The 22,885-nt window shown below is 40.0% G+C and overlaps 1 protein-coding gene across 3 annotated transcripts in view; it reads left to right on the forward strand.

The window, feature by feature from the left end:
- Positions 1 to 22,885, forward strand: part of trmt11 (tRNA methyltransferase 11 homolog) — a 95,579-nt gene that overhangs the window by 19,560 nt on the left and 53,134 nt on the right. For 2 of the 3 annotated variants that reach the window (XM_072555998.1, XM_072555999.1), the window contains exons 8-11: positions 2,390 to 2,470; positions 4,433 to 4,597; positions 5,420 to 5,492; positions 9,083 to 9,214. In XM_072555998.1, coding sequence (XP_072412099.1) covers positions 2,390 to 2,470; positions 4,433 to 4,597; positions 5,420 to 5,492; positions 9,083 to 9,214 — 451 coding nt within the window. Of the gene's footprint in view, positions 1 to 2,389; positions 2,471 to 4,432; positions 4,598 to 5,419; positions 5,493 to 9,082; positions 9,215 to 14,646; positions 15,359 to 22,885 lie in introns of those variants that run through there. The other variant, XM_072556000.1, reaches the window with a different exon arrangement.

Genomic DNA, 22,885 nt, shown 5'->3' on the forward strand with positions numbered 1-22,885 from the left:
TAATTTTGCAGATGCAAACAATCTTTATAATCTGAAGGAATGTGAATTCACACTTAGACAAATTTGCTTTTCAGAGCAAAAAGATTGTTTGACAATAATTAAAACATATTGTGATATTTAAAATTAGGTTAATGCTGAAAGGGACAAGGCCAGTCTATATTTGGCTTGTTTGCTGGGTAACTAGTATTGCAAATGTAAACCCCTGTGTTTTAATGCCTGGTCTTTATGAGGCATTGGTATGGCAAAGCTTGTGAAGGAGCAGGGACAATTCATAGCAGGTTTCCCAATTTATTTTTAACTGTACATGTGTGCACATTGCAAGTTGCTGACTGACTTACTGAAGTGGCATGACCACCCGTAAGGACAGAAGATAAGCCTATAAGAAATGGGAGTAGGTGTAGTCCATTTACTGCCCTGAATCTACTCTGCCATTTAATATTAATCATATTCTGACATAGTTATGGCTTTAAATTAATTTCCAGACTGCTGCTCTTAACTCGCTTGTAGATCAAAAATTTATCTAACTCAGCCTTGAATGTATTTAGTAACTATTGATTTGGTTTGAAAATTCCAAAGATTAGCAATCTTCTGAGAGAAGAAATTCCTCCTCACCTTCATCTTAAATGGGAAGGCTGCTTAATTTGAAATTGTATCCTTCCGTCTTGTTTTAGATATTTCTGTGAGGAGAAGAATTCTTTCAGTATCTATCTAGTCACACTCCCTCTGAATTTTACATGCTTCAATATAATCACCTCTTATTCTAAGCTCCAGTGAGTACAGGTACAATCTGTTCAACACTGCCCCTTTTATTCAAGGAAGCAATCTAGGGAATCTTTTCTCAGCTGTTTCAGTGAAGTTATTGACACCTTCAGGTAAGCTGGCCAAAACAAATGCACTATTCTAGGTATCTTTCATCTTCATAAAAGGAAAAATGCTATGGATGCTGAAAATTAGAAATAAAAACTAAACATGATGAAGATTCTCAGCAGTTCTGGCAGCATTTGTGGAATGAGAAACAAAGTTAACATCAGTTTATTAAATACCTCCCATAAAATGAAGAAATAAAATAAAGTTACAGGAGGGCAGCACGGAGGATAAGCAGTTAACACTGCTGCCTCACAGGCCAGGGACCCAGGTTCAATTCCCGCCTTGGGCAACTGTTTGTGTGGAGTTTGCACATTCTCCCCATGTCTGCGTGGGTTTCCTCCGGGTGCTCTGGTTTCCTCCCACAGTCCAAAGATGTGCAAGTTAGGGGAATTGGCTTTGCTAAATTGCCCGTAGTGTTAAGTGCATTAGTCAGGGGGGGAATGGGTCTGGGTGGGTTGCTCTTCGGAGGGTCAATGTGGACTTGTTGGGCCGAAGGGCCTGTTTCCACACTGTAGGGAATCTAAACTAATCTAATCTAATCTAGTGTATTGATAATGTCAATGTTTAAGAAAACACTTATTGATGAAAACAAAAAGTTCAAAACATTGAAAGTCCTTTTATTAATCGATTATGAAAACTTACTTTCAACGTTTGGTTACATACACTTTTTATGTACTTTATTTCCCTTGTAATCCAAAATGTAGGTCACCCACCTTCTAATGGCACCCGACTCCCCACATAAATTCTAATAAAAGCAGGAAGTGCTGGACAGACTTGGCTAGTCTGAAAGCATTTTTGGAGAGAACAACAGAGTTACGTATCTAGTTGAGTATGACCTTCTATAGAACCCCCACATAAATTGTCTCAGGACCATGTCACACAGGTGCCTCACTTCTCCAAACGGGTGCCCTGACTATGCAAAATAAATCCACTGAAACGGAACTCCTCTTTCCCGGTTTGCACTTTTCACTCACTGGTGAATACAGCCATAATCAGATTTAAATGGAGGCAGCTGACTGGTTGAATGGTAAACTGCTTTCTGCATCAGACAGGAGTATTTGCAAACTTAGCTGCCATGAAAATCAGAAGTAACACATGCAGTGATGGTACTTGTGATTCCCAGGCAATTTTGTCATTTCTGCTGTATCGAAGTGGCTCTAAGTCAAATAGGTCTGTTTTCAAATATCAGAACAATGGAAAATTGATTTCAGTGTCTGCTTTTCAACTGATTCTTGATGGGGATAGTGGATGGAACATTCATGTCTCCTGTAAAAGGCCCTGTTTGAGGTGAGGCAAACTCCCTTCAGGGCTTCAGGTAGCAAAGGAATATGGTGTTAAGGATTATTAGATGAGGCATGATCTCAATGAATGGCAGAGCAGACTTGCTAGGCTGAATGGCCTGCTTCCGCTTCTGTGTCTTATTGTCCTCATATGTTCTATCTCTAAATCCTTCTCAGTGTTAATGGGTGGTCCTGATAGAGAGTTTCATTTTGACATGGCTGTTTTTTTTTGTTTTTCATAGGTAGTCTTCTTGTAGCTTGTGCCCATTTTGGTGCCTACGTATGTGGAACAGACATTGACTACAACATTATTCATGGGCGTGGTAAGTAACCAGACTTGAAAAGCAGTAAATCTTTTCAAAACATTTTGCATTGTTTAAAAAGTAATATGAGTTTCTTAAAATAAGCAGGAGTAGGTTTATTTCTGGCACTTTACCAGGAAACTGATGTTCATTTGCAAAAGGAAATTGCTTATAAACTTGAATGGGTTAATTTTGGACTTCGGTTTTGAGGTACTCTGCAAGGAAACATTCTTTATTTGTGCAGCAGTAGTAATGTTTGATTAAAAGTTCCAAAGAAGTTCACAAAAGAAAATAAAAAGTTCAATGGACACTAGGCTCTGGAAAGAGAGATCCGAGTGAATGTTTGAAAGATTTGGCTCCGTTGTACTATTCTTGTCATTGATTTAGACGCTGCAGTTCCCACTTTGGAGCTTGTTTCAGCTTAGATTATGGATTTTTTTTAGTGCTGTACTGGGGTAATGCTAAGTGGTGAGAGGTGGTATCTTTGGTTGAGATTTTAACCATCAATATGTTCTGGAGGAGGTAAACCTTTCCAATGGCTGAATTTACAGAAGGGTAGAATAGATTTTTTTTTTGTCCTACATTTAACCGCTTAACCACTTGCACTCAAACAGATTTGCTGGTTGATCATCTGATTTCTGTTACTACAATATTGCTGTGTGCAGACTTATCCTAAGTTCAAGTCTGTAATTAGCTTAAGGGTGTTTGGCACATCTGAGTACTAGAAAGGTGCTGTATAAATGCAAGGTATTTTTTGATTTAAAAAGAGGGGAAAGAAATTGAGAGATGATGTGTTTCAGGTCAGCAGAATTTGAGTATGAGATGAGGGCAGTGGACAGCTTTATGGTGCAGTAAAGTGAAGGATGACATGGAATGTCAATATTTAGAAGACCATAGGATATACTGATGTGATGTAATTATGTACAGATTTCAAAGGTAGTGTAGGGAAGTGTGGTGCAGGGCTCTGATGATCAGCTGATGTTTAATGTATTGGGAAGATGGAGCATCCAGTTGGTTTGGTCACAGTAAAACTTGAGTGAGCAAGTAAGAAAAGCTGAAGATGCTTGGAAAAGACAGCAGGTTTGGCAGCATCTATTTAAAATTGAACAGAATTAACATTTCAAGTCTAGCATGCTTCTTGAGATAGGTATGTGATGGGTTTTATGATGTGGAAAAAGTGGAGATAGGTCAGGCAGAAAAAAATAACAAAGGCCAGGGATATGTTAGAGGCCAAAAGAGATTAATAGTTAAAATGTCTTTAAACTGTAGGGTGTGATAAGGAAACTAAGCATTGCTCCAAACTGTTAATAGGACAACTATATGTAAAAGGCAAAAACATGAAGAAAAAAACCCCATAGTACAGTACTTGGCAGGAAAAATGCAAAATTGAGGGTAGAGTTAATGGTCTGAAGTTGTTGAACACATTGTTGAGTCTAGGATGCTGTCAAGCACCTAATTGGAAGATTAGACACTGTTTCTCAGACTTGTGTGGGGCTTCACTAGAACATTGTGGCAGACTGAGCGCAGAAGTGTGCACATGATGCTACTAGCATCTTTCCAACACTCTGTGTTTTAATTTCAGGTTTTCAGTGTCCATATCTTAGGATGTAGGCAATAATGTTTTGCACAAGAATATATGTACATTGACTGGAGGATCTTGTTGCACAAAGTGAAATAGGTTCTCTGTGATGAATGGCACTGTGGGAGGGGGGGTGGGGGGGTGGAGTCATTGTAAGAACAAAGAGCAAAAAATAAATATTCAAAGAAAGTACAGTGCCCCTGAAAGGAATATAAGATAAAGAAGTGGAAATAGAAGCATCAAAAAATAAATTCTCAGGATTGTGGATGTGGAATAAAGAGCTGAAAAGAATCAATTAGATAAAATCAATTTTCCATCTTTTAGTTACACAGTAAATGTGGTGTGCTTTCTATTAAAGTTTATTTTGATTACCATGAAATGATAGGCATTGTATATTTCTGCAGGTAAGGCCAGCAGGAAAAACCAGAAATGGAGAGGACCAGATGAGAACATCCGGGCTAACCTTCGCCAGTACGGCTTGGAGGAGTTCTATGTTGATGTGCTTGTTTCTGATGCTTCAAAAAATATTTGGAGGAGAGGGAAGTTGTTTGATGCAATCATCACAGATCGTAAGTTGATGTTCCATTATATTTAGAAGTAGAAGAGGCTGGGCAATGTATTTTGCATTGTTTACTGATTAGAGATTTAGTTGCAGGTCAGCAATGCTCAATAATGTTGCTCAAGCTAGAGGTGGATTTGGGTTCAGAGTTTCTCTGCAGAGTGTTGTAGGATTCCACCTTCTGACCTGGTATTGGATAAGAATAGTGAGTAGCATACAACAGGGTGGAGAGGCTTTTGGCTGAGTTGGGAGCAGTGAGGAGAGCATACCTATTGGATATCCATTGGGAGATGTGCAAATAGGTTTGGTGAATAAACTTTGGACATTGTATTCGGGTTTTGTAGGCAGACCACTCATCACCATCTCATCACATAGCACTTTACAACCAATTAAACACGTTAGAGTGTGGTTGCTTTTCTAATGCGCGTGATAACTCTGTGGTTTTCACTGTAATTCTTCATACAAGTTTCTTTATCTTTTCAAAAGAGGCTGGATACATTTGCTTGCTCTCCTTGTTGGTGAATGAACTATAATATAACTTGGGTCAATACCAAAAGCAAAAATTGGCGTGTTTCTGAGACATGTTTTTTTTTTCCCTGGAGCCAGTTTTAAAATTTCCCCTCACTGACTAATTTGCATTTTAAACCATGGTTATGTTGTGTTTAAACTTTTATACTGATACTTTTTTAAAAAGCCTTCAGCTATGCCCAGATGTCACTCCGTGATTACATTCTTTTGGTAAAATGACTCAAGTATAAAACAAAGCAACAATTTACAGTTTTTTTTTGTCGAACCTTTTCCTTATATTGGCAAATATTGTTTATTTTTCCAGCTCCATACGGCATAAGGGAATCCACAAGAAAAACAGGATCACAGAAAGAAGTTTTAAAACCAACAGAGGAATAGTAAGTACTCATTCGATTTGAGCGATTAGCCCATGGTTAAAAACTGTTAATACTAACATAGGTGCCTACTACAACAACAGAGTGCTTCCAGAGGAGCTACAGTGGATGCATGAGGTTGGTACAGACAGACAAGTGTGGTACACCATGACAGTAGGTCATAATTGGAATAGCTATAAGCATCAGCATTATAGAACTAAAGGTTTGAAAATATTTGTAGATTATTTTATGAAGTCATTCGCGCCTTATGTGAAAAAGTGTTCACATTAAAATATTATGCTAGCAGCCTTGTGGAGACTTAACAATTTGGCTTATTTCTTCCTTTAGCTGTTGTCTGATCATGCTGTTAAATACTTCCTTTGCTTGACTGATGCAGACAATTTGAGTTGGTCCAGGATCTGATTGAGAGCCCCTGGTTGTGGTATTAATTGTTACAGTAATTAGTAGTGTGCTTCTTGGAATAACCTGATACACACAGACACAAACAACAGTATGTCAAAATGCTCCAGCTTGGGTGCAGGGCTCATCAATTAAAGCATGGAGTATCAAAAAAGGGGAGGTTCAAAATGTGCATCTCTGGCACTGCTGTGTTCTTTTTTGACATAGCTTCTTAATATTGTAATTTTTTTCCAGACAAAGATTGGAGAAAAGAAGGTTGAGTGAGTACTTTGAACAGAGAGCTCTCTTCCCAGATAGTCTTCCATACTTAACTACTCGGTAACCTGAATACGTTCTGACTTGTGAATGAGATTTAGAGGGGAAATTTAATTCTTTCCTCTGCAGAAACTGAGATGAAAGGGATTTAAAATCCTCCAAGTACTTAGTGCTCATTTCCAGTTGTTTTACTATATTATTATTGCTCTTCTCTTGGACATTTGAGGCATCCATTTGTCGAGGGCAGGTGCTTTGTTGGAGTTCTATAGATAGACAAGGTATTCATGTTACTTTAATTGTGCAGACCCACTATAGAACCAAATGGAACAGTGTGTTACTTTAGGCATCAGTGAGGAAATTTGGATCACTCCCATCCTTCGCTTGCCCTCCCTTCCCAACATTTCTTGAAATTTGCCTGATCAATGGTCTCTGGGCTACCAATGCTTACATGTATAAATGCTACAGACTGCCTCTGAATGCCAGGTAGGGGTGACTGGCTGGATGTTAAATGAGGCCTGGATAAGAAAAAAGATGGGGCTGTCCTCTGACTCTGTGTCTTGCTGGCCTTCTTTGCAGTTTTGTGCTGCAAGAGGTCAAGTTCAATCACTAGATGGCACTGTTTACCTCTGGCTATAGCCTTACTTCTGAACTAATTAAAGCACAGACTCAAATCATCTCTACTGGTTAAAAATAAGTCTAGGGAGATGATAAGATACTATAATGTCTTTTTAGATTATTACTTTCATTTTTGAAGTAATGGGCAAAATGTTTACCTCACAATATTAATGAAATTGCTGAAGATTTATTTAAAAATGATTTAGCATCTTTAAATTGATGACCACAGTATCTGAGTACTGGAAAATAGAAATCAGTAAACCAATAGAATGCTGAACTGTATCACCAGAAGATTAAGCGCACTACTCAAACCACAGCTTGAAGTGTGTGTCCTGTTCTGGTCACAGTGAGACAGAAGATATTCAAGTAGGCAGTACAGAAAAGAGCCAAGAGGCTGATCCACACAGTCAGAGTGATGAAGAGCAATGGACAAACCTGAACTCTTCAGCCTCAAATGGATGAGAGTGAGAGGAGATGCGATAGAGGTACATAAGACAGACAATTTTTATGGAATGTGCATTTCAGAAAGCAACTTTAAAGTGAACTGCAAGCCAAAGTAGTGAACACATGGAAACAGGAAGCTCTGTGAGAGATCAGAACATATTTCTGGTAGACTAGTAAATGTGAGAACTCTGGAATTAAGAAACAATTAGATGCCTCATCAGGAAAGAAAAGGATTATTCTGAATGAATGTCCACGAGGCACTGAATGACCTTCACACTGATGTTTATCTTGTAAATGACTCTCTTGCTAATAGAAACCATTAATTTTGTATTCCTCAGGACTACCATTCTTCACTTTGATCAATCTGTTCAACTCCCCCCGCCCCAAAGAAAATTGGAAATGATTGCCAGATGATCTTAATTTAAACATCCTGTTCAAGTTTCTGTTATTTCATTGCATTCATAATTTGTTTTCAGCCTGATCTACAAACCATTATTTTGTCGTTATATATAATACATATACTAAAACATGCATTTTCTTAGTCTCTGTAGAGTACAATAAAATATTCATTCTTCGAATTGCAATTAAATTCGGAAGCTGCAAAATGTGAGCTATGTTAAAACTATAATAAAACTCTAACATCATTGTAAGAAGGTAAAACATGTCTCAGATTTTGTAATGTTCTCAAGTTGTTAACTTGATATTGTTTGGATATTGCAACATTATTGCAATCTTTTGTTCTTTTGAAGTTAATGGGCAATGTTAACCTGTTAAACATTCAAAGTTTGGTAGAAGATTATTAACACTATTGTGCTACCTGTGATTATATGGATGAATGGTTGTTATTTAGGAATTAATTTTATAGAACAAAAAGTTAAGTCTTTACTAAAATTAATGGAAAATAGATTGAAAATTGGCTGAATATTGGCAAAATCATTAATGGCCCACGGACCTCTAGTTAGCATTGATTTAAAGATTCTGACCCCTTTTAAAAGTTGATCCTACACGCACAGTGGAAAGCTGCAAGTCTTCCCTTTTTGATTGTTAATATTATCTAAAAAATAACTTGGGCAGCAGTCTACTGCTTTACAGTTAAATTGAATATGAGTAGTATACTACAATTTCGAACAGCATTGAGTGTAATGAGGGGGATAGATTTTTTAATCTCGTCGTACTAATTTAAAATGAATATGAACTGTAGAAAAACTTTTGACAGTGGATATTGGTGAAGTGCCCATTTGGTGGGTCAGTTACAAGAGAGGATGCCAGAAAAATTCAGAGGGTTTAGGTGACACGTGATTCACAACAGGCATTACACTAGGCATTAGTGCATATCACTTCGGATATTAGCAAAAACTGAAACCATCCACTCTTGATCCCACAAACACCAATATGGCTCCAGCTTCAACTCTGTCAACCTCCCAGGTTGTCACCTGGGGTTAACCTCTGATGTATAGAACTTTGGTAACAGCTTAACCTTGTGCTTTGCTTTCACCACTGCATTTTCGCTAAGACTGTTTTCTTTCACCCTTGACATTTGAACTGTGTTAGTACTTGTGAAGTGTTAAAGGATAATTTTCACAGTTACATTTGGGCTTTAATTGTTCTTTTACCATTTAAAAAAAAACATTTTTAGGATTGCATACTTGAAAACTGTCAGTTCTGTTAATTGTTTATGAACCAAGGAATTAAGGTGAAGATTTGTATTTGCCCATCTGGTCGTGAAGATTTTAAACTGGCTTCATCAACCTGCTTTACGAGCATGGGAGAAGCTTTGTGGTGTTCAAGATCTAAGTAATAAGTTAAAGATATTCACATTGGAAAAAAAAGACTTGTCTGCCATCTGAAGAATGGTTGTGTTTGATTTTATTACCTTTCAGCACGGAAAGTCACGTCCCAGTCTCCATGAGTTATCACTTGAGTGACATTTTCATTGATCTGCTGAACTTGGCTGCAGAAAACCTGGTCATGAATGGTCGTCTGGTTTACTGGTTACCTGTGCATAAACTTGAGTAAGTGTTTATTTTTATATTTCAGGATAATATACCTTCTTACTTTAGAGCTTTACAATAGCCTGTGATTAAAAAAATCTGTCTTTTTCGTATCTGTCCTAAATGTGGATTCGGTTCGCTAGGCCAGGATTTATTGCTCATATTTAACTGGGAGGTGGTAGTGAGTTGCTGCAGTACTTTGGGAAGATGTTACAAATCAAAGAGTAGAGGCAAGGCAAGAGAGAAAGTTGTTAATAATGGAAATGTTAAACAAACCATGACTGGAAGGAATAAAGAATACAAATCCAAGACTAAATCAATAGTTAAGGCTAAGGATACAAAAAGAATTAATGCTAGAACGGAGGACTCTGCATTTTGATGCATGTAGCATTTGAAACAAAACAGATGAGTAATTAAGAGTGTCAAACAAATAAAAATGATGTAATAGCCATACAGAAACATGGCTGTACGATACATTGATATCTAAGCATTGAAGGATACAGGGCATTCAGGAAGGTCAAGAAGCTAGGAGAAGGTGGTGGGTGGCTCTGTTAATGATCGTATTAACACAATAGTGAGGGATGACCTAAGTTCAGGAAACCAGGATGAGAAATGTTAAAAGGAAGAAATCATTCTGAGTGTGGTGTACAGACCACTACCAGTAGCCACAAGGTAGAGTACAGCACTAAGGAAGAAATAACAAGAGCCAGTTAGAAAGCCATGGTGGTAATCAGGGAAATTTTAATCTCTATGTAGATTGGAGTTTAGCCCTATTTCTCTCTCCATTGATGCTGCTGAGTTTCTTCAGCACTTTTTGTTTTCATTTGAGGAGTTCATAGAATGTTTTCAGAACTTTCTTAGAACAGCATGTTCTGAAGCCAACCAGTGAACAGACTCCATTAGGCGTAGTATTGTGCAGTAAGAGAGGATTGATTAAAGTTTTCATAACTAAGGCATCCCAAAGTAGCAATGCCCATCAAATGATTGAATTTTACACTTGGTGTGGGAGAAAGAGAAGAGGGGCTGAGACTTTTTTTTAAACTTGTGTAAAAAGAAATATTGAGGGGATGAAAGCAGTGTTAGCTAAAGTGAATTGGCAAACTGGGTTAAAGCGTAGGTCAATAGTGATGCAGTAGCAGATGTTTAAAGGGATTTTTCAGAATATACTGAAAAGATGCATTCCACCAAGGAAGCAAAATTTTAAGTAATGGCCTATCATCTGTAGTAAATAGTAAGGTTAAAGCGTTGATCCAACTCAAAGAAAAAACATACAGTTGCACAAAAACCGATGGCATGTCAGAAAATTGGATTAAATGTCCAAAAAATACAAAGAATTATTAAAATGTTGATAAGGAAAAACTTAGACTATGAGAGAAGGCTAGCCGGAAATATAGAGACAAATATTAAGAGTTTCTATAAAGTTTCAAAAGAAGAGTTAGCCAGGTGGGTGTTGTTCCTATAGAAAGTGAGTCTACCAAATTGATAATGGGAAATAAACAGATGAATCAAGCAGGTATTTTGCATTTATCTTCATTAGAGAGGATACAAGTAAGATCCGAAAAGTTGTGATAAACCAAGAAATGGAAGGGAGGGAGGAACTTTGGGAAATCACAATTGGCAGAGAAGTGGTCTTGAGTAAAATGGAACTACAGACTGAGGAGACCCTGGGTCCTGATGGACCTCATTCTAGGATCTTAAAAGAAGTAGCTTGTGAGACATTTGATGCTTTGATCTTAATTTTCAAAATTCAAGCAAAGTCCCATGAGATTGGAAGAGAAAGAATGTAAGTTATATATTCAAAAATAGAGGGAGAGAGAAAGCAGAAAACTACAGGCCAGTAACCTTAGCATCTGACATAGGGTAATATTGGAAACTATTATTAAAAGCGCTTTGGCAGGGCATCTAGAAGAGTTCAGGTTAATCAGACAGAGTCAACATGGTTTCAGAGAAAGGAAATATATTTAACCAATCTGATAGTTTTATTTTGAGAAAGTAACTTGTGCTGCAGATAAAGGACTGATTTTTGTACTTGGATTTCTAAATGGCATTTGATAAAGATTCACATCAAAGGCTGTTGTAAAAAATGAAAACTCTATGCAGGTGGATGGCATATTGCCATGGACTAAAGAATCCGAGACAGAGAATAGGTTTTCTACAGGTTGGCAGGATATAACAAGAGACGTGCCTTGATCCTCAGCTATTTGCAATATATTTAACTAACTGGGATGAGGTCAGTGCTGGATCTAGTTCTAGGGAATGAAGCTGACAGAAGTTTCGAAGTGGTATTGGGAGAGCATTTTGGTGATTAGACAATAAGAAACAGGAATAGGTAGTCGGCCATTGCCAATTAGTCAAAAGACTAGTATTTTGAATTTCGAGGGAGGCTATGTGGACGAGGTAGCTGAGGTAGCTGATCAATTGGCATGCTATGGTAGGAGATAGATCAACAGAGATTTAAGGGGACATTTCAGAATTCTCAGAATAAGTATATTCATATTGTAAAGAATCATGAAGGGAGGATTTATTATAGTTAACTAGATTAAATTAGGTAAGGCTTTGAACTTAAGGAGAAAGCACATAACTATATATAAGATGATAGGCAGGTAAAGTGATTGGTCAGAATATAAAGGACATCAGAGAATGACTAAAAGTTTAATCAGGTCAAAGAAATTGGAGAATGAGAGGAAGCTAACTGAGAATGTAAAAACAGATAGTAAGAACTTCTACAGGTATTTAAAAAAGGAAAGGAAGTAAAGTGATTTGTGGTCATCTAGAGATTAGCTGTGGGAAGTTACTAATAGATCACAAAGAAATGGCAGGTGAAGTGAACAAATTCTTTGCTTCTATCTTCACCTTGGAGGATGCAATAAACATTTCAGTAAAAGACGTAAATCAAGAGGTGAAAGGAACTTCATGACCTCATGTTCTCGAGGAAGGTGGTATCAAATAAAAGGTAGAGCTGTCAACTGTGTCCAGATGGACTTCATCCTCGGTTCTGAAAAGAGTTGCCGATGAGCTAGTAAATGTATTGGTATTAATTTTGCTAAATTCCCTTGATTTAGGAAAGATTGACAATTAGAAAATATAACACTTCCTTTCAAGAAGGGAGGGAGGTAGGAAATTATAGGCCAGTTTTGCTTGACTGTTAACATGGGGAAATCGTGCACTCAGAAAAACTCAAGGTATTTAGAAGGGTCAGAATGGTTTTTGTCAGGGGAATGTCATGTTTATCTAATCTGTTGGAGCTTTTTGAAGGATTAAAATGTGCTGTGGATAAAGGGAATCAAATGTTATCTAGAAAAGGAAAGCCAAGTGTAATTGGTATTCCAGGAGACATTTGATAAGTTACTGCATTAAAGAATATTGCAGAAAATAAAAGCTCATGGCTTAGGGGGTAACATGTTAGCATGGATAGAAGATTGGCTGGCTGGCAGACAAGACAGAATATGCATAAATGTGTCTTTGTCTAATTTGCAGGATGTGATAAGTGAAGTCCTGCAGGAATCTGTTGAGGCTTTTAACTTTTTGCAATTCATCAATTACTTAGGGGAATGAAGTCATGGAAGCTAAACTCACAGACAACACAAAGCTAGGTAGGAAAGTATGTTGTGAAAAGGGTCCATAGATGTTGCAGATGGAAATAGCTATGTTGAGTGTGTGGTTAAAATTCTGGCAAATTGAGTATAATGTGGAGAAATGTAAAATGTTTCCTCCAACAGGAAGAACTGGAGAATTCTGCGTGTAAAGATCATAATAATAGGGTGGATATGGTAGGAAATTTTAATTTTCTAATCCGAGACTGGGATTGTCATGGTGTTAAGGGTTTAGATCGAGAGGAATTTGTTAAAGTGTGCACAAGAAAATTTTCTGATTCAGTATGTGGATGCACCTACTAGAGAAGGTGCAAACCTTGACCTACTCTTGGAAAATAAGGCAGAGCAGGTGACTGAGGTATCAGTGGGGGAGCACTTTGGGGCCAGTGACCATAATTCTATTCGCTTAAAATGGTGACGGAAAAGGATAGCCAGGATCTAAAAGTTGAAGTTTTAAATTGGAGGAAGGCTAATTTTGACGGTATTAGGCAAGAACTTTCAAAAGCTGATTGGGGGCAGATGTTTGCAGGTAAAGGGACAACTGGAAAATGGGAAGACTTCAAAAATGAGATAACGAGAGTCCAGAGAATGTATATTCCTGTTAGTATGAAAGGCAATTAGGTGTAGGGAAAGCTGGATGACTCGAGAAATTGAGTATTTGGTTAAGAAAAAGAAGGAAGCATATGACTGTATAGACAGGAGAGATGAACTGAATTCTTCGTGTATAAAGGCAGTAGAGGTATACTTAAGAGGGAAATTTATCTGCTCCCAGGATGAGCGATTCCAGTCCAGGATATCACGAATATCCTCCTACTTCCAGGACCATTATTTCCCCTCCCCTATGATCAACAATACCCTCAATTGCATCTTCTCCATTTCCCACAGCTTTGTCCTTGAACCCCAACCCCCAACCACAACAAGGATAGAATCTCCCAGGTCCTCACATTCCACCCAACTAATCTCCAAATCTATCATCCCCCACCATTTTTGTCACCTACAGTCAGATCTCACCATCAAAACGATATTTCCCTCCCCACGCCATCTGCATTCGGCAGGGACAGTTCCCTCTGTGACTCCTTAATTAGGTCCACGCTCCTCACCAACCCCTTTTCCATACATGGCGTCTTCCCCTGCTGCCATAGCAGCTGCAAAATAAACCTCCCCCCTCACCTCCGACCAAGGCCCCAAAGGATCATTCCAAATCCAACAGAGATTTAATTGCATACCCTCGAAACTCATTTATTACATCTGTTGCTCTCTATGAGGTCTGCTATACATTGAAGTCACCGGCGCAAACTTGCAGAATGGTTCAGGGAACATTTCTGGTCCATACCCACCAACCAACCCCACCTGCCTGTGGCCATCTATTTCAATTCCCCTTCCCACTCCCGCTATGACATGTCCATTATGGGTCTCCTCCACCGTCTAAATAAGGCCACCTGCAAAATGGAGGATGAACACCTCATCTTTTGCCTCGGAAGCCTACAACCACAGGGCATGAACATTGCATTCCCCAGTTTCCAAATCTCCCCTTCGCCGAAACCATCCCAGATCCAACCTTTGTTTTGGCTTCACCCTCTTGACCTGATCTACCGGTTTATCTTCCTTCCCACCTGTCTGCTCCACACTTTCCACCGACCTATCACAATCACCTCTTACTTTTGACCACCTATTGCCATTCCAACTACTTTTCCCCAGCCCCAGACCCCACTCTATTTATTTCTCAGCCCCCTTCCCTTTACTAGTCCTGGTGAAGTGTTATGCCCGAAATGTCGACTCTCTTGCTCTTCAGATGCTGCCTGATCTGCTGTGCTTTTCTAGCGTCACACTTTATCAACTCTAACATCCTTGTGTCAGCAGCAAAGAACTAAAAGCAATTTGAAGAAACCGAGAGAAACGACTGATCGACTCTTGTGGCCCTGACTGGAGCTAGTGAACTATGTGTCCCAGATTTTGTTGTCCTTTTCCATATCTAATATCCATATCTTTCTTTGTGATTTTGTCTGTTTGTGAAGGAGAAATTAAAAAGTGGTAGAGTTAAATTATTAAGAGTGATGTTAGCAATTCATATTTCCTAATTGCCATTAATTAAAGATAGTTTGTTCATAAAAGTGAGTTATTATTTTGTTAAGTACAGAAGTCTGGTGAGTGTGTCCTTTTAATCTGTGTTTGTCAGTCAGGTAAGTTAGGGACTTTAAATAGTTTGACCAAATCTTTTCACATTGGTGATAACTCCAGGAATAATGGGGCTGTATTTCCAGTGTCCTAGTGAATCATGACATGAGGTGCAGAGGTATTTGGCTGTTCAGTGCACTAGACACAAAGGTTACTATTGCAGGTACAGTATCTAATAAGAACAACTAATGCGATGCGATCCTTTGTTAATTTTACATTCAATTTCTCTGGTAATAAGGTTTGGTGAGCATTGGTGAGACAAAAACTTGAATTGACCAATGTGCAGTCTTGGTCTCTGTATTTACATCCTTCCTTAAATAAATTGAAGGCAATTCAGATGGGTTTGCTAGATTGGTATCTGGATAGTGGGTTGCCTTAAGAGGATTGGACAGACTGGTCTTTGTATCTCCTGGAGTTTAGAAGAGTGAATGTTGACTTGATTGAGCTGCAAAACTGAAAAATGTGTTGCTGGAAAAGCGCAGCAGGTCAGGCAGCATCCAAGGAACAGGAGAATCAACGTTTTGGGCATAAGCTCTTCTTCAGGAATGAGGAGGGTGTGCCAAGCAGGCTAAGATAAAAGGTAGGGAGGAGGGACTTGGGGGAAGGGCGTTGGGAATGCGATAGGTGGAAGGAGGTTAAGGTGAGGGTGATAGGCCGGAGAGGGGATGGGGGGTGGAGAGGTCGGGAAGAAGATTGCAAGTCAAGAAGGCAGTGCTGAATCCGAGGGTTGGGACTGAGAAAAGGTGGGGGGGAGGGGAAATGAGGAAGCTGGAGAAATCTGCATTCATCCCTCGTGGTTGGAGGGTTCCTAGGCGGACGATGAGGCGCTTTTCCTCCAGGCGTCATGTTGCCATGGTCTGGCGATGGAGGAGGCCAAGGACCTGTATGTCCTTGGTGGAGTGGGAGGGGGAGTTCGTGTTCAGCCACGGGGCGGTTGGGTTGGTTGGTGCGAGTGTCACAGAGGTGTTCTCTGAAACGTTCCACAAGTAGGTGGCCTGTCTCCCCAATGTAGAGGAGGCCACATCGGATGCAGCGGATGCAGTAAATGATGTGTGTGGAGGTGCAGGTGAATTTGTGATGGATATGGAGGGATCCATTGGGGCCTTGGAGGGAAGTGAGAGGGGAGGTGTGGGCGCAAGTTTTGCATTTCTCGCGGTTGCAGGGGAAGGTGCCGGGAGTGAAGGTTGGGTTGGTGGGGCGTGTGGATCTGACGAGGGAGTCGCATGGCTGAACACTTTAACTCCCCCTCCCACTCCTCCAAGGACATGCAGGTCCTTGGCCTCCTCTATCGCCAGACCACGCATTCCCAACGCCCCTCCCCCAAGTCCTTTCTCCCGACCTTTTATCTTAGCCTGCTTGGCACACCTTCCTCATTCCTGAAGAAGGGCTTATGCCCGAAACGTTGATTCTCCTGCTCCTTTGATGCTGCCTGACCTGCTGCGCTTTTCCAGCAACACATTTTTCAGCTCTGATCTCCAGCATCTGCAGTCCTCATTTTCTCCTAGTTGATTGAGCCGCATAAGATTCTGAATCATATTAGCAAGGTGGATGTAGAAAGACTGAGTCATTGAGTGTTTTTAAGGTGGAAGTGGTTACATTCATGTCAGACAGAGTTATTGGGTATGAATAGGAGTGGGGAATTTGAAACACAATCAGATCAGCCATGGACTTATTGAATGGCAGTGCAGGGTCATTGAGCCAAATGATTTGCTTCTACTTCTATTGTATATGTGATGATGCAAATATGAGATTGAAGGTTCCCCATAAGGTTGTAAACAGATCGTTTACTATCAGAAAATTGTCAGCAAGAGAGATGGATGACAATAGCTGGACAGTACAATATAGTCAGCACAAATTTTGCAAATTCAGTGATGTTAATGGTTGACAGGAACTGGGTGGCTACTACATTTGCTCATGTAATTGGCTACAGTCCCTCTAATTCTTTGCCTTTATCTGCATGGACTTGTGTTTCATTGTGTGCAGACGCTTTGACGTTATTTAGGAGATACAGTCAAAGGAATTCTAGTGGAAAACTGAATCAAATAGAATCACACTTCTTTACTCCGCAATATCTACATTGACAGAAAACAGTTCTTTGCAAAGAAAGAAGTAAAATCATGCAGTTAAAAACAGTGTCTTGTGTACCTCCTAAAGATTGTAGTCTGTTCAATTATGCAAAGTGCCTAATTGGATTTACAGCACATGAGCTTGTGCATTGCTCCCTCAGTTGCGGAGGGAAACAATGAATGTTACCATTTTGCTATAAACTCTAACTGTTATTTTGTGGAAATATATATTTAATGTCGAAAGTTAATTTATTAAAATTTTGGCATTTGTTGCTGCTGTCATATGTTTGCATTTTGCTATGCAGTTTAGAAATGCCATTATTAATGTTTGAATGGCTTGACTAGATATCACTTTATATGGTTTTGAAGTCATTAAAATTTCCTCATACTTATACTTATTTACAGTGTGTTGTTCAAGCTTAGACTAATTAGATGCGATCCAGTATTGAGTTGTGTTTTTCAAGTGGAACAGTTCACAGCAGTTGTCTCCCACCTGCTTCTGATATGTTCATAATACTCCCAATAAGAAACACATTAACAGGAAGCTTTCATAACTAAGATTAACAGTCCAGTAATATTGTAATGTTTACAACATTGTTCATACCTTCTAAATCTTATCAAATTCATATGTTTCTATTCTGTACACTGTGGTAACTAAGAGTTTTTTTTTGCTTTTCAAAAATCTCATGAAAGTAGATTTTCATTTTGGAAACAAACCAGTATCAAGTCTACGAAGGAAAGGATATGCTTTCAGTTATAAAGTGAAACTTAACGTGAAATCCAACTTGCAGTTAATTTCTTTTGAAACTTCTCATTACTGATTACTGCGCAAAGACATCCATTCGATCAAATGGGGGATCGTTTGGAGCCAGCTATGTAACATGAGAAATATCTGAACCAGTGCATTTAAAGAGCTAATTGCTGACTGGAGATATTTAAGAGTTCACCTCACAAGTGGTGATATTCATCATATCAGGCAATGGCCCTGAGATATATCTTTTTTTATTACACTTGGCTTTCAAAAAAAGCAAGATTAATTTGAGTGTTTTGTACTTTAAATCAGGAAAGGAATGAGACTTCTTTCTGATGTTATACATGTTGAAATTGGAGTCTATTTTCCATCGGTCTTTTATTAGACTTGAATCTCAAAATATTACTGATTATCATTTTGCAAATTGTACATTAAAATAATTGTTCTTCTGATTGGTGAACGCTTTTTTGCAAGGAACTACAAATAAAAAGCTTCAGGTCATCATGTACCTATGAGTGATATGACACAGGGCTACAGTGTGCTTGAGAACTTGCTGACTGAAACAAACAACTAAAGTACCACACAACATTTAAAGTTCTGTACCCACAATTATAAAAAGATTTAATCAGTTACTTGTGTTCACAGAAATCGCAATTGCTGCCTCAAAGCGCCAGGGGCCCAGGTTTGCACATTCTCCCCAAGTCTGCGTGGGTTTCCTCTGCGCAGTCTGATTTCATCCCACAATCCCGAGAAGTGCAGGTTAGGTGAATTGGCCATGCTAAATTGCCCATAATGTTCAGCGATGTGTGGGTTAGGTGCATTAGTCAGGGGTAAATGTAGAGTAATAGGTTGAGGAGATGGATCTGGATGAGATGCTCTTAAAGGGTCGGTGTGGACTTGTTGGGCCAAGTGGCCTGTTTCCACACTGTAGGAAATCTATGAAGTAGCATACAGCCTGTTCTGATATAACACAATAGTTCAGTTCCCATACAATCCTGCATTTTGAGAAAATTGTGCAATCGCAGTACCATTTAAACCAATGAGACTGGAATCTCATTAGAGCCAATACAGGTAAGGAAAGTTCATGTTCTACAAATAATGGTCTAAGTTCTTCAATCACTGTTACAGCCAATTTGCATTGAAGAAACATGCATTATAGCAGAATTGACTGTATCACTTAACTGTTGTGTGACAAACAATATTCCACAGTTTCTTCATTCAACTACATGTTAAAGAAGTTCTATGTTTGGATACTTATGTACTTAGTTTATGATCTAAAATTAACTTTCTTCATTTTTCATGCACCTGCAGAAATAATTTCCTTTGTTTTTGCAATGAAATCTTCCTGCAGCAGCATTTTCTGGGCCTACAGTATTCCTGTAATTTGACTAAGAAAAGGCAGTGTTTGAGCTCCCTTCAACTAAGCCAAAATAAATTGGAGTTGATTTAGACTCTTATTACTTTGTGCTAACAGTAAAGGATTCAAAATAGCATTGGTGATCTTATCAACCCCTTTGAGCACCCATCAATGCAAGTTTGATTTTGAACAGGATCCAGTTCAGGCCATTGAAATCACCTAGCTGTTTTAGAGAAAGACCTCTGTCAATATGAGATTGCACATCCTATGATGTAAATAGTACCCAGGCTGCCATTTACTGTCCGAACTGGTTCAAGCCTACTGTATATCTGATATGATCGAACTGAAGAGGCCCAGTTACACTCCACTGCAATTTGCCTTCATCATCACAGCCTGTCTTGAGGCCTTGATCCAGGGAGCCTATTCAGCATGCTCTGCTGGTAGGTTGCCCAAAGATCAAATGAGACCCCAGTGAGTCATAAGTCCCACACTGAACTCTTTTTATTTTTAAAAAAATCTTTCCAGGGGATATGGCTAAGTGTCTTATTAAATAGTGCACCTGAAACATTAAGGGAAGTCATTCACCTGTTAAAAGGAAAAAAAAGTGCTTCCGAGCCTTAAGAGGGAAAGGGTTGATATCGCTTTGTTGCAGGGAACCCATCTTGATGATGGGGAACACCTGAAATTACAACAGGAGGGTTATGACCGGGTATTTTTTTCATCCTTTACCACTAAAGGTAGGGCAGTGGCGGTACTTATCCAGAAAAATCTTCCGTTCACATTATTAGAACAGGTGAAAGATGAGCAGGGACAATTTCTGATACTTAAAGCCCTGATACATGGGGGAGGAATATGGCATTTTAAACGTCTACTGTCCTCTGACGCATCCCCTCAAATTTTGATAAGTGCTTTGTCTAAGTTGAGTGCTTTTGGAACACAGCACATTATTATGGGGGAGGGGGGCGGATTTTAATTGTCTTTTGGATCCGACAGTGGATAGCATGCCTTGTGGGCCCCCAACTATTTCTTCGCAGGCCAAGCAGATGGTTGACTTATGCAAGGAGTTGGGGATGGTGGATATTTGGAGATGTCTTCACCCTACCGGCAGGGACTTCACCTTTTTTTTTCAAACCCGCATAAATGTCACACGAGGATTGATCTCTTTCAGCTCCCTCGGTCCTTCTGGATTTGATTGAGTTGTAAAATTGGGAATATAGATATCTCTGATCACGGGGCAGTATATTTGAGATTAAGGCCAAGAGTGAAGGGCTAGTTTTGCGGCACTGGCGCTTGGACCCTTTTCTCCTTAAGGATTCCAAATTTGTGGAATACTTTTTGAAGGAGTTTCAGGAATTCTTGACTATCAACTCAGGCACGGCTAGTAGTCCGTCCATGCAATGGGAGACTGCTAAGGCCTTTGCTAGGGGATTAGCTATTTCCTATTTGGCTAGCCGGAAACGACAGAAGGAGGAACAGCAGTGGAGATGTGGTTGAAAGCCGCGGAGGCAGCACATTTTGCGTGGCCTTCGGTGACTAAGCTGCAGTGGATCACGGCCCTCTGGGCTGCCTTGAATTCAATACTGACACAAAACGCAAAGAAAGAACTTGCTTTTGCTAGACAGAGGCTGTTCAAACATGGGGATAGGCCAGGGAAATATTTAGTGTACCTGATTAGGAAAAAGCATGCTCCCTAATCCATTACTGCAATCAGAGACAGCGCCGGGGTCCTTACATACAATGCTAAAAAGATTAATGAGGCTTTTCGGAGCTTTTGTGTCGGTCTGAAGGTTGCGAGGGCTAAAATGGAGACCTTTTTTAAGAACCTGGACCTCCCAGGGGTAACCTTGGAACAGACCTCTCTCCTTAATGTCACCTTGACAGTTCAGGAAATACAGGAGGCAGCTATACAAGTTCAGACCCTGATGGTCTTCCGGGTGAGTGTTATAAGGAGTTTATAGGGATTCTGTCAGAGCCAATGTTGGAGATGTACAATCACTCCTATATGCATGAATGCCTACCACCATCTTTGAGAGAAGCTAATATTTCCTTCATTCTTAAGAAGGGGATTGTGCCTCATACAGGCCCATCTCTCTATTAAATTCAGATTTCAAGATTCTGTCCAAGATCCTAGCGCTGAGATTGGGAGAGGGTGTTGCCCCGTATTATTAAAGGGGACCAGACAGGCTTTATAAGGGACCATAGGTCCTCTAATAATATTAGACGGTTGCTGGACGTGCTCCAAGTTTGTCAGCAACAATCGATTCAGGGGTTGGTGATTTCCTTAGATGCAGAGAAAACATTTACCAGGGTGGAATGGCCATATCTTTTTTATGTCTTAGAACAGTTCGGGTTGGGTGGGGTCTTTGCTAGGTGGGTGGAGGTTTTATATCGCCACCCTCTGGCTGCAGTCATCATGGACAGGGTGAAGTCTGGGAATTTTAGAATTGGTCGGGATAGTCAGCAAGGCTGACCCCTCTCACCGTCTCACCGTCGTTGTTAACGTTGGTGATAGAACCGCTAGAGGCCATTCGTCAGAACATCCACATAACCGCTCCGGAAGTGGGATCGAGGGCACACAAGATTACACTGTATGTGGATAATGTCCTTCTGTTTTTATTGAACCCAATGACCTCTCTACCCTATTTGATACAATGTATCAATTCATTTGGGGCAATTTCAGGATATAAGATTTACTTTGCAAAATCAGAGGCTATGCCTTTGGGAAACCTTAAGGATGTGCCAGAAGTTGAAGGTGGCTTTAAGTTCCCTTTTAAGTGGTCACGGGCAGGGTTCTGGTACCTCGGCATTTTTATTACCCCCAAGTTTGATCTGTTATTTCGGGCTAACTTTGCTCACTTGCTCAATAATATTAGGCGAGATCTCCAGAGATGGGAGGGTCTTCCAATTTTATGGCTGGGCCGAGTATCTCTCATTAAGATGAATGCTCTTCCTCGTTTGCTTTATCCCATGCGTATGCTCCCCATAATGTTTCCCAGGTCAACGCTGCAGAAGCTTATGGGGTGGTTTGGTTCCTTTGTCTGGCATCGTGTGCGGCCCCTCATCAAACTTACTAAATTGCAGTTGTTTCAAGGAGAGGGAAGAGTTGATATCCCAGACATCGGAAGGTATCAATTGAGTTCCCTGCTGTCCTTTGTCTGCGATTGGGTAGGTAATGATCTGGGCTCAATATGGCTGGATATTGAGGCCTCCCAAGCAAAGTGCCCTCTTATTAACCTGTTGTTCATGGATAAGATGAGGACAGTTATGGACCACTGCCGGAATCCCATTGTCATTAGTACAGTCAGGGCTTGGAGGGCGATACGTCAGAGTGAGGGTGGTTTTTCCAAGACTTCGCCACTTACACCTATAGTTGGCATGCCAGGGATGATAGACTCAGGATACAAGCTATGGGCAACGAGAGGAGTTCTAGTTTGGGAGACTTGTTTGAGGGGGAGGCTATGATGTCTTTTGAGCTACTGAGTTGCAAATACGGGTTACCCAGCAGAGATCTTTTCCATTCTTTTCAGGTTAGGGATTTCATCCAGAAGAAGACTTCATTTCTCACTAAGCCCTATACAGAGAGGTTGTTGCTATGTTCCACAAGCACCCTTTCGGTTAGTGCCCTCTACCGCCTGCTGGGTGGCAGGGCCTGGCAGGATATTAACCAGTTATGTGAGGTCTGGGAGCAAGAGCTAGGAGTGGAGATCTCTTCTGAAACATGGGAGAACATATGGGAGAATAATCGAAAGA

This window comes from Chiloscyllium punctatum, chromosome 3 (genome assembly GCF_047496795.1).
Source record: "Chiloscyllium punctatum isolate Juve2018m chromosome 3, sChiPun1.3, whole genome shotgun sequence".
NCBI classification, from domain to species: domain Eukaryota; kingdom Metazoa; phylum Chordata; class Chondrichthyes; order Orectolobiformes; family Hemiscylliidae; genus Chiloscyllium; species Chiloscyllium punctatum.